This window comes from Gouania willdenowi, chromosome 17 (genome assembly GCF_900634775.1).
Source record: "Gouania willdenowi chromosome 17, fGouWil2.1, whole genome shotgun sequence".
In the NCBI taxonomy this organism is placed as follows: domain Eukaryota; kingdom Metazoa; phylum Chordata; class Actinopteri; order Blenniiformes; family Gobiesocidae; genus Gouania; species Gouania willdenowi.
Window position 1 is genome coordinate 7,254,993 of NC_041060.1, and position 12,305 is coordinate 7,267,297.

The 12,305-nt window shown below is 38.7% G+C and overlaps 1 protein-coding gene across 1 annotated transcript; it reads right to left on the reverse strand.

Moving 5' to 3' along the window:
* Positions 1-3,943: 3,943 nt before the first annotated feature.
* On the reverse strand, positions 3,944-11,662 carry LOC114479081 (potassium voltage-gated channel subfamily KQT member 3-like). The gene is made up of 3 exons (XM_028472538.1): positions 11,498-11,662; positions 10,560-11,007; positions 3,944-3,992 (listed from the first exon to the last, which is right to left on the reverse strand). Exons 2-3 carry the CDS (start codon positions 10,877-10,879, stop codon positions 3,977-3,979), a joined length of 336 nt encoding a protein of 111 aa, XP_028328339.1. The 5' UTR covers positions 10,880-11,007; positions 11,498-11,662; the 3' UTR covers positions 3,944-3,976.
* Between the last annotated feature and the right edge of the window lie 643 nt (positions 11,663-12,305).

Consider the following 12,305-nt stretch of genomic DNA (forward strand, 5'->3'; position numbering starts at 1 on the left):
AGTGCGCCACAAGACTTTATTTATTTAAATAAGTGTCGTACTTGCAGGAAAGGTGGTGGAGTTGCTGCCATTTTTAAATCAATATTTCAGTGCAAAGAAATAACATTTGGTGATTTTATCTCCTTTGAATATATGTCATTCTTACTGAAGGGTGATTCAAGAGTTCTGTTTTTAGTCATTTATAGACCCCCAAAATATTCTGGAGAATTCATGGATGAGTTCGCTGAACTGCTGTCAGTTGTATGCACTGAATACAACTTTTTAATAATAACAGGTGACTTAAATATTCATGTAGACAATAACATGGACAATACTGCCAAAGAACTGTATGCTTTAATGGATACTTTTGGTCTTACACAACATGTGACTGGTCCGACACACACTCAAGGTCACACTTTGGATCTGGTTATCTCTAAAGGTGTTGATATCTCTGCTGTTGATGTAAGAGACTTAGCTCTATCTGATCATTTCTGTGTCTTTTTTGACCTAGAGACTGTAACATCTGTTCCCCCTAGTTATGTGTGTTTAAAGAAAAGGTACATAAATGAGAACACAAGTGCACAGTTTATGGAAGCCATAGCAATGACACCAACATTGAGTGCTGAGACAGTTGATGATCTTCTGGATGAGTATAATAGAAACGTCTGTAATGTCATAGATGTGGTGGCTCCAATCAAAACTAAGAGAAAACCAAACACACAGAAAACACCTTGGAGGAGGACTGAGATAATGCAGAATTTGAAATCTGACTGTAGAAGAGCTGAGCGTAAATGGAGATCAACAAAACTCCAAATTCATCTAGAACTATACAAAATAAGTCTGCGAAAATTCAATGATGGCTTGTTCAAAGCAAGGCAGCAATACTTTTCTGAAATTATTGCCAAAAATGTCAACAACTCTCGCACGTTGTTTTCTGTAATTGAAAAGCTCACAACCCCCCCAGATCAGATAGCCCCTGAATTACTGTCAGCTGGAAAATGCAATGAATTTGCTGTATATTTCAATGAAAAAATACAATCAATAAGGTCAAACATCAGAACAAACCAGCAAAATCACAAAAAGCTTGAACAGCTTCAACCACTGAGGGATGAGTCAATTACAATGTTAGAGTTTATTACAGTGAACCCAAAAACAATAGAGGAAACTGTTCAGCAGCTGAATCCATCAACGTGTTGCCTTGACACAATACCCTCAAACTTCTTTAAAACTGTTGTAAAGTCAATTGTCACTGATCTGTGTCAGATAATTAACTGCTCATTCCAATCAGGCACCGTACCAAAATCCCTGAAAGTAGCTGCTGTGAAACCGCTGTTAAAAAAGAGAACACTGGATGCCTCTATACTGGCTAACTATAGACCAATCAGCAACCTTCCATTCATGGCCAAGATCATTGAGAAGGTGGTCTTCAACCAACTGAGTCAATTCTTAACATTCAACAAAATATTTGATAAATTTCAGTCAGGTTTTCGTTCTCATCACAGCACTGAAACTGCTCTTATCAAAGTGATCAATGACATAAGGTTGAACACTGATTCAGGAAAAGTATCTGTTCTCATTCTGTTGGATCTAAGTGCTGCATTTGACACTGTAGATCATACAATTTTGTTGCACAGATTGCAAACATGCGGACTAAATGGAAAAGTAATGCAATGGTTTAAGTCATACTTGGAGGAGCGAAGCTATTTTGTAAGCATTGGAAACTTTGAATCTGACAGATTACCAATGTCCTGTGGGGTTCCTCAGGGATCTGTTCTTGGACCCCTTCTGTTTAACCTTTACATGCTTCCTTTAGGACAAATTTTACAGAACTGTAAGGTTGATTATCAGAGCTATGCAGATGACACACAACTATATCTATCACTGAACCCAGATGACCATGGTCCCATTGAGGTGTTGTGTGACTGTTTAGAAAAAGTAAACTGCTGGATGAGTGAAAACTTCCTTCAACTAAACCATGACAAGACGGAGGTGATTGTCTTTGGTAACAAGGAAAAGAGGACTGCTGTCAGCAATTATCTTGAGTCTCGATCTTTAAAAGCTAAAGACCAAGTCAAAAACCTTGGTGTTCTGATTGACTCAGATCTTACATTCAGCAGTCAGATCAAATCTATCACAAAAACAGCCTTCTACCACCTAAAGAACATCTCCAGAGTGAAAGGTTTAATGGCTCAGAAAGATCAGGAGAAACTGGTCCATGCTTTTATCTCCAGCAGACTGGACTATTGTAATGGTCTTCTGACAGGAATCCCCCAAAAGAGCATCAAACAGCTACAGCTGGTTCAGAACGCTGCAGCTCGGGTCTTAACCAGAACAAAGAGGTCAGAGCACATTACTCCAGTTTTAAAGTCTTTACACTGGCTCCCAGTCAGCCTCAGAATAGACTTTAAAGTTCTGCTGCTGGTGTATAAATCTGTGAATGGGTTTGGTCCAGAATACATCAGTGACATGTTGGTCAGGTATGAACCCAGCAGGTCTCTCAGATCTATGGACACAGGTCAGATAGTGGAGCCCAGAGCTCACAGTAAACATGGTGATGCTGCTTTTAGTTGTTATGCTGCAAAGAAGTGGAACAAACTGCCAGCAGAGCTGAAGTCAGCATCCAATGTGAACATTTTTAAATCAAAGTTAAAGGCACTTCTTTTCTCTACTGCATATGATTGAGAGAGAGATTTTTTGTCATGTTGTTGATGTCATGATGATTTTACTGATGATTTTAATTGATTTTACTGATGATTTTAATTGTTCTTATTGATTTAAATGTTCTTATTGATTTTAAACAATTGAATGTTTTATCATGTAAAGCACATTGAGTTGCCTTGAGTATGAAATGCGCTATATAAATAAATTTGCCTTGCCTTGCCTTGCCTTGCCTTGAATGAATGAATGAATGAATGAATGAATGAATGAATGAATGAATGAATGGTATCATGTCAGTTTCTTTACATCAACAGCCAAAAGGTTAATGTTTTTTGGGGTTTTTTCTGTACAATTAATGGCATTGGATAACTAAAGGCATCAGGAAAAGAAAACAGAAATAACTGAAAACACAAAGACTCATACTCAAGATTCATTGTAATTTATAATATTGTATTGTCAGTTTAAATACAAAAACCTCTTAGATTATGAATTTGCTCTCTTAACTATGATAATAATGAATATTGTTAAGATCTGAGGGATAAAAATGCTGCACTCAAGTCCAAGAATTGAATTGACATGTTGGTGTTCCCCTCCCAAAGTGCTGGCTCAGGTAACTACAGAAGAGATGGTGTCTGTTGAGCGGTTGGCATGGTTGAAATTGGTAAAATACTTGGTAAATGACATTATACTTAAAAGTTGCCAGTCTTTTTGCACAAAATTCTTTCCAAGCGTAGGGCCTCGAAGTTTCATTTTCGAACTTTCTCAAATTCCGTTTCAGGATTTACCAACTCCATGTTACACTTTTCATCTTTCTTTGTTCAGATGACTTCACTGGCTATTAAACTTCCAAAAATCCTACCAAACATGCTAAATAGGGTTGATAGAGTCAACTACTGCTATTTATTTAAAACTGTATTTGTTTTAGAAAATTTACGTTAACGAGAGAGTTACACTGAAATCACGCAAGATTTCATCGCAAGGGCAACCTCTGTATAAAAGACACTTTAGTGCTCAGATATGTTGACATATGTCCACAGTACAGACACATTGGCCAGTATCCAGACAATACTGCTCGCGCTCGCTTCATCCTCTTTCTGTGGAAAAAAGTGTTTTGGCCAAAAACGGAAAATGCACTTTTGGGCCATTTTAGGCAGAAGATTTTCGGTGCATCACTAACAATCAGTTTTTTGTAAGTCACTAACGAATACCACCAGATTCAAATATTGAGCTACACACTGATAGGAATGAAACCTGAAAGTGAAATCATCAACTTAGGCAGCTACAGCCCCCAGCAACCTGCCTTGTGGGGGGATGTTGGAGTCTCTGGGCGCCACAAACATTACCGCCGTCTGGGTCTAGGGGAAAAAGAGAAGGAAAAAATGGCCTAATAAATAAAGCCCAAAGGCCCTGGGAGCCAGAGCATAGAGAAAGACTGTAAATACTCAGCATGAAAATTGGATTTACTCTGGATTTTCCTTAAACTGCAGTAGAGAGGAATATAACACAGTGACTCTCTATAGTAATATCATGAAAAAGCTGAATCATCTATACGATCGTGAATCAGAAGAGGTTGAAGCCAAATAATCATTATTGTGGATTGGTAGTACAGGTGTAAGCAGATAGAACGGAAGGTTGACTTTTGAAAAGAAGACAAGAAGAAAAAGAAAAAGAAAAAGAAGAAGACAAGAAGAAGAAGAAGAAAAGAAGAAGAAGACAAGAAGAAGACGAAGAAGAAGAAGAATGTCCAATTAGGTTCATAAAACACAAAGCCTACTAAATGCAATGTTATGAGAGGCGGTTTTAACACCTAAAACACACCCAAGGGCTTCATTATGTGACCACCTAATGATACACTGTAGGGAGCTGTTTTTCCCCCATCAGCTGTAAGTGCTTTTTGACAGCTAGTCATAGTGTCCACTCATCAAGAAAAAGCCATTTTGGTAAAAAGCAGCCCTCACAGAGAGGTGAAACATTTCAGACCAGAGAATCCAACAAGGACGGTATTGGATTTTTCTAAAGACACTTCTATCGGGCCTGGAAAAGCCTCCTGACAGGAAATGTTAGCAATCGACTCCCATTTAAAATCGACAGCAGAGTGAGAACGGAACCTTTAAGCGGTAACATAATTCAGGATCTGGCAGGAGACTTTTCTCAGTGTTGGCATCCAAACAAGTGACTAAATTCATTGCCATCCACGGGTGTAAAATGCTGCTCTATGACTCATTTACTACAATAAGTGGCATTTTGTAAAACGACCACAACCACAGTCCAATAGGAACCCAGAGCCTGAATCCACAAATGATAAATCAAACAACTTGAAATTGTTTAATTCCATCCATGTGTTAGTTATCCTGAAAACATCACTTCTCCCTGTTGATTTACTGTCTATCTGTGTGGTATTTCATTCCTCAACTACTCGTCTTCAATACCTATACTACACACTACTGATGCAAGGCATTTAAACAATCTAGGTGAATTGTCGGTCCTTGATGGACCTAATCATTAGCTGTGTTTGCTTTGCAGATTTTCACAAAATAAAAGTGATATTTCTAAATGTCTACAAAGTATAATTGCACTTTGAACGTGTTTCCATTGAAGGTTGTTTTGGGAAGGAACCTTGTAGCTCCCATGAAATCTCATCTCACGAGGCTCCAAACCTTCTTATAACACTCCATATTCCTTTGTTGTTTCACCTCTAACGTGTCAGTAATACATTTTAAGTATAATGCAAAGAAATATCTGTCTCTCCTCTTCTGTCAACACGTACCGCACCATGTTCTCTCGGAGAGGAGTGGTCATATGACCAGGTACGTCACATCTGGTGATGTGTAATTGCAGAAAAAGTGTTTCCATAGCGTTTTTCGCGATATATTTTAATACTGAAACCTCAGAAATTCATCCTTATGAAAGTGTAAAAAATGTTTAGCGATACTTGAGTGTTATTTTGAAAAGTTTCCATCACCAGTTTTTATTGCGCTATTTAGATTTTACCCATTTCCCTGGGTTATGGAAACTAGGGATGTCCCGATCCGATATTGATATCGATTCGATATCAGTCTGAAAACAAATATCAGATATTGGATTCAAATTTCCGATTTCTTTTTCCCAATTAATTTTATATTTATTTCATTCAATTGTAGAATACTGTAGATATTATGTTGAAGGTTAAAATGTATGTAACCAATTGGTTAATAATAAATGAGTCAATTTTTCTTATACCTACTGTTGCTGACTATTGTTCTCTGAGTAACATCACTTGATCAAGCCTTTTCTAACATTCCACACTAGTAAATATGTAAATATTATTTTTTTTACTTCATTCAGTGCCATTGACGAGATAATTCGTCATTTCAAATCCAAACGCTCAACTGTGACCCTGTTTTCTCAGCTTTTTGCTCTGAAACTGGTGATTTGTGTAAAACAGAAGATGTATACAAGCAAGAAACACTTTTTTTTTTTGAGGAAAGCAGTGACTTTAATATTTCAGAATCTGGTGTCAGATTTCAGATTGTCATAGTACAAAATATTCTGTGGGTCTTTTAAAATCAGTCAAAATGCTCTAAAACGGCTGGCACTGAATGAGTTAAAAAAAAAAAAACAAAAAAAAAAAAAACGATATATGATTCATGCCGATATCAGATCAATGTTGGTATTGGCCGATACGCAAGGCTGCAATGCTGGTATCATATTGGAAATGAAAAATTGGGACATCCCTAATAGAAACCCAGCTACTGAAACCATGTAACTTTAGGAGAATATGCAAACCTCCCTTGATAAGATTAATGACCATCATGACCCAAACCAACAACTTTAAACATGAAAGTTAATCTAAAGCGATACCAACCTACCCATTAAATGAATGTACTTTAGATCTAAAGCTGAATAACAAAACTGTTATTTTTGGGTAGGAAATGTCTTGACTTCAGCCAATCAGCTACCTGTAGCTTATTTTTTTTGCGTGTGTGTTAGTTTTCTGCACATAATCAATTGCAATTAATGGGATAAAGTCCCAACCAGAAAAGAGGTGACCAACAATTAATGGAACAAACCTTTGGAGCAAGCAACAGCTTCAATAAGAAACTGTAAATAACATAAACACATTTGTTCAATGATTTATCTGTTCAATACATTTGAAGAATAATTCGACATCTTATTGTGAAAGAATAATATTTATATTTATTTTGTTTACATGTTCTCCTTGTGTTTGTTTGGGTTTTCTTCAGGAATCACAGTTTCCATCCACTGTGAAGAACCACATGTAAAATCCTTTGTCATTGTTTAACATACAGTTCGTCAGGATGACAGTGACGGACAAAAGTGAGCCTGTTTTTAAAGAGTTTAAAAACTCTTAAGGGCGTCAGGATGACCTCCACGCACACAGAGTTGTGTAATCCTTCAAAGTGATCTGAAAGCATGTAAAATGCTGACAACACAAGGTTTTCATCTCCTCGTTGAAATGATTCACACCCAGAGCTGCTGCTGCTGCACCCGCTATTGTCGCATTTCTCCAGGAAAGTAATTGGCATCATCAACATTCAGAGTAAAGTAAAAGGCAAAGTATAGAATGATTCACTCTATTAGTGGTGAGGATTTACAGCAACTACGATCATAGCAGGGGCCATAAAAATGTGTTTTTCTGCTCCGAGGGCCACATCATCAACATTCATATCAGCATTTAGAAAAATGACCAATGTGAAAATTAATTCAGAAAAAACAAAAGGTTTGATCTTCTTATATTTTTGTTGTTTCTTGTTTTTGTTATTTTAAAATTTTCTCTCATTTTGTCATGGTTTTGTGTGTTTTCTAAGTCATTCTGTGAATTTTGGTTGTTATTTTTCTGGTAATTTAGTCATGATCTTTTGTCTTTTTAGACATTTTTTGTGGGCTTTTGTTGTTTAGTGTTTTTTGTTGTCATTTTTTGTTTTTTATTTTTCTCATTTTGTCATGGTTTTGTGTGTTTTCCCAAGTAATTTTGTGAATTGTCGCTATTTTTCTCGTATTTTAGTCATGATCTTTTGTGTTTTTCGATAATTTTGTGTGTTTTTGTTGTTGTTTTGTGTTTTTGTTGTCATTTTTAATTTTCTCTCATTTTGTCATGGTTTTGTGAGTTTTCTAAATAATTTTGTGAATTTTTGTTGTTTTTTTTCTATTAATCTAGTCATGATCTTTTGTGTTTGTCGATTAATTTAGGGTTTTAGTTGTTGTTTTGTGTTTTAGTTGTCATTTTGTGTACGTATGTTTTTTTTATGCTTGTCTATTTTCGTAGTGATATCGTGTGGTTTTTGCTATTTTGTGTATCTTTCTGTCACTTTTCGTGTGTCGAAGTAATTTTGTGTTTACTCCGGGGGGCCGATCAAAATTAGGCAGAGGGCCGCACATGGCCCCCGGGCCGCCAGTTGCCTATGTCTGATTTACAGCATAGGGGCCAAACAGTGTGTGGATGAAGCTCTGCTGTCATGGACAGGGCCAAGGATCAGCGGCGTTCTGCCACTGAAACTGCTGATGTTGAACATCTCGTGTTTCCCCTGAGCTAACTCTCTCTCTCTCTCTCTCTGTCTACTTTTACACATGCTCGCTTGACCTGACTCTCAGAATCTCTGTGGATCAAATTTCACTCATTCCACTCTGTTGTTATGGAAATCAAAATTTGGGGTTGTACGGCTCCTATATGCTATAATGTTAGCCGTAATCCTGCACCGCGACCTGAAATTCCCTCGAATAAAGGGGTGTAACCTGGTCAACCTCATTCAGCTCAGGTTATAATAAATGCACAAAAGCTCTGACCTCATACTCAGGCTATAAGCTAAACGCTACACACTATAAAAGTAAAAGTCATGGACAGACTGAAAGTAGAGGAGTCACTAAATCAGATTAGCATCTCTCTATATAGCTGCAAACAGGTTTTGAATCACATTACAAGTTCTAAAGCATTAAGGTGAACTTTCTAGAGTGTATAGTTTAAAAAAAAAGGCTCTTATTCCAAGAATGGCCCTTTATTTTATGAAATTCAGCTTGATTATAAATAAATAGAATTTCTGTGCTTTCAAATTAAAGCGCAGTTTGTAATGTAGTTTTGTACCAGGGGGATGAGTGTTCATTCTTCAGGGTAGCGAGGGTCTGCTGGAGACCCAATATTAACCCAACATACATGCTTCTTTTGGATAGTGAGAGAACAGATTACACTGGAGAACATGCAAACTGCACTGCACACAGAAAGGACTCAGGTGTGCTAACCACTCCACCACCGTGCTGCCCCTAAAACACAAATATACAATCTGATAGAAGATTGTCGGCTGTGTTTCCATTACAGTTTTTCGCAAAAATAAAAGCGATGTTTCTTAATTTTTGACAAACTATAATTGCGCTTTAAAAGTGTTTCCATTGAAGGTGGTTTTGGGGCAGGAGCCTCGTTACTCTCTTGCTAGCCAAACGTGCTATCAAGACTTTGCTTGTGTGAAAGTGGATTTTCAGCTTTGAAAAAACATGAAAACAAAATACAGAATGAGACTTTGTTAGATTTAAGGCTCTCAAATACAGCCAAACATCATCAGTGCATCATCTCAACCTCATCCTTCTCATTAAAGAAATGAAAGGATGGTCGAGGGGTCTAAGGCGCCTGACTCAAGAATTTGTCCTCTTCTGCTGCCGTGGGTTCCAATCCCACTTCTGTCATACATATTACTTCATTTTAACACGGCAAATTCCACCTTTAAAAAGACATATATAAAAAAAAGAAACATTTTAGGGTATTTCCTGGGTTAGGGCTAAAATAAAAGGGTTAGCAGGGTAGCTAAAAATAAATATGAGTTTCCATAACAATAGCCACGGCCGTAAAGAATAAAGTCGAAATATCAAGAATGAAGTAGACATTTTGCAAATGAACTCAAAATACAATATCGTGATAAAGTTTATTCTCAAAATTTCAACTTTATTCTCGAAATTTCTACTTTATTCTTGAGTTGCCCAAAATGATTTTCTCCATCAAAATTAACTCTATTGTCCATACTAGTTAAATAAATGGAGTGATAATTCTAAATATTGTGTAGTTACAGATTATTATTCTTTTTTAATCATTCAACAGGACAAATAAAATTCAGAGACATTTCACTGTAGGGCTACATTGTATATGACAATAATAATATTACATTATTATGTGTTTTTAAGTGTGCAGGAGCAGGGGGTGCATGGCTTTATTGTGCAAAGGGGTACAGGACTGTGATAAGGGTAGGAACTATACTGTAGTCTATACCAGCGATTCTCAACTGGTGGGTCGAGACCCAAAAGTGGGTCGCAGATCTGTACTGGGTGGGTCGCGGACAGCTGATCAACAATAAATACATCCTAAATGTCTGTCACTCATGTTGGACTTGTCTTTTATTTTGAAAGAAACTTTGCTTTTGACAGGCATGCTGTGAAATGCATGTTGCACAGGAAAATACAGAAATTTATGTTTAAAAAAAAAAAAAAAAAAAAAAAGATTATATATGTGTGTTTCCAACAGCTATTTTTGGGTCACGATTTAATGACAGTGGCAAAATGTGGGTCGCAGGGTGAGACCAGTGCAGAACCCCTGGTCTATACTTCAATTGTCTATCCACCTGTTGAAGTCTAGATCTCATTTTACAGAGAGGTTTTAAGAATGGAGTTTCAGTCAGAAGTTGTTTTCCTGGCTGTAATGTTTTCAGTGCACATTTGGACACTAGCAGGAAGAAACGATTCATTTCCAACGACAAAATTAGGTTAAGACTTGAACTGAATTGGCCGTCAGCGACGCCCGGGGCTTCATTAATGGACTGATACTGCTCCAACAAAGTGAGTGAGTGAGTGAGTGAGTGAGTGAGTGAGTGAGTGAGTGAGGAGGCTCTCACTGCTTTCATCCCCAACAACAACAACAAGTCATCAATGACAGCATGCTTACTCACACAAACGCGTGGTAGAGCAGAGCCCATCCTCTCGGCCTCTCCAGCGCGTCGTAGATCAGGTTCTGGATCTTCCTCTTGCGGATGTTATTCCTCTTGGTGGAGCGGGTGTAGCTCATGGGGGTCTTGGCCAGCAGCCCGATGCCGATGCCCTGAGACCCACGTTTGGGTTCATCCCGGCCCTGCACCACCAGCAACAGGGCTCCATCCTTATCCACTGCTCCCCCGGTGCCTTGGTCCAGAGGGTCCGCTGGTGGAGCCTTATTATTATTCTTCTGCTCCACCGAGCTGCTGCTAGCGACGGTCCTGGACCTTAGTCCCATGGTCAGTGCTGGATTCCCGGTGTGGGCAGCATGCCATGGTCCGGGTGGTCCTCCTCCTTCAACCGCGGGTCATTTAAGGATGAGTTCCCCGGTGCTCAGCCTCAGCCTCAGCATCAGCATCAGTGTGACTGGAAAACACACAGGGATGCAGATTTACTTTGGGAGAACATTCTTAATCTTTGATGTGGTGCACACACGGCGTTGGATGATCGTGCGTTAAATTGCGCATCACGCAGCACACGCCCAGATCAGATTCATCATCACGGACACATCACCGCAGGTAATCTGACTCTGATAAACCATCACAAAGTAAAACCAGTGCACTCGCAAATGCACACAGCAGGGGCATTATGGGAAGAGACGTGTCGCGTTTTAATTTCACGCAACAAAAAGCATCGAAAACAATGAAAAAGGATGAAAAATTAAACAGTGAAGCTGCAAATCCAACAGTGGGGATGACTTCCAAAGCATCAAAACACGCACACACCGTGAGAGACAAAGACCAGGCACTGCTCAGCTCAGCATCCTCACACACACACACACACACACACACAGAAAGAGAGAAAGAAAGGAGACACCCAGCCAAGGAAAAGGTATCTGTCAGCACCGATGCCTCACCGGTAGAGGATCCCGTGCATGGCTCGTGATCCCGGGGCTTCCTGTCTCCATGCACCTGCGGAGGGTGGAGGGTGTTGGATGGAGGAGGTCGGTAGTGAAACTGAAGCAGACCGAGCGAACACACGCGCACACGGGGAGGCAAAAAGCGCAGACTCGACGCACGCAACAATATTACGCGTGCGCGCTCGGGAGCTGGAGACGCAGACGGATCCACTCAGACGCGTTCACGAGGAGTCAACGCACACTTGGTGACGCACGCGCAGGTTTACACACGTGTGTGGTGGGCGAAGCTGGTCAGCAAAAAAACAAAAAAACTACGGAAGGGGATTAGGGCCACAAATTCTGAGTTTAACAGCTGGACATTTCCATGAACGATACGATATGAGTCACGATTTGCATCTCACGATACGAAAAAAATGCCAATACTAAACAATATAATATACATTGCGATATCAACAATCACAAATTTTACCTTTACAAGTATAAAATGGTATGAAATACTATTTATTTCAAATTTTTTTCTAAACTTGCAAGAACAAGTAAAAGGTAACTGTAATTTATGTATTTATTTATTTCAAGCAATTTAATACAAACAGATACAGCTTTAGTTTCCATTTGTAACCTACATGCCTAACGACATGATACAAATGTAGATAACGTAAATACATGCACTGCTCTAAAGGGAGTGGGATGAAGTAGAACTTATCTTCTACCCCCATTTTTTATTCAGTTTCCAAAACTTAAGTTTATGACATTTTCAACTTTACATAAATCAATTCATATTATATACATACACAAGGCTGATATA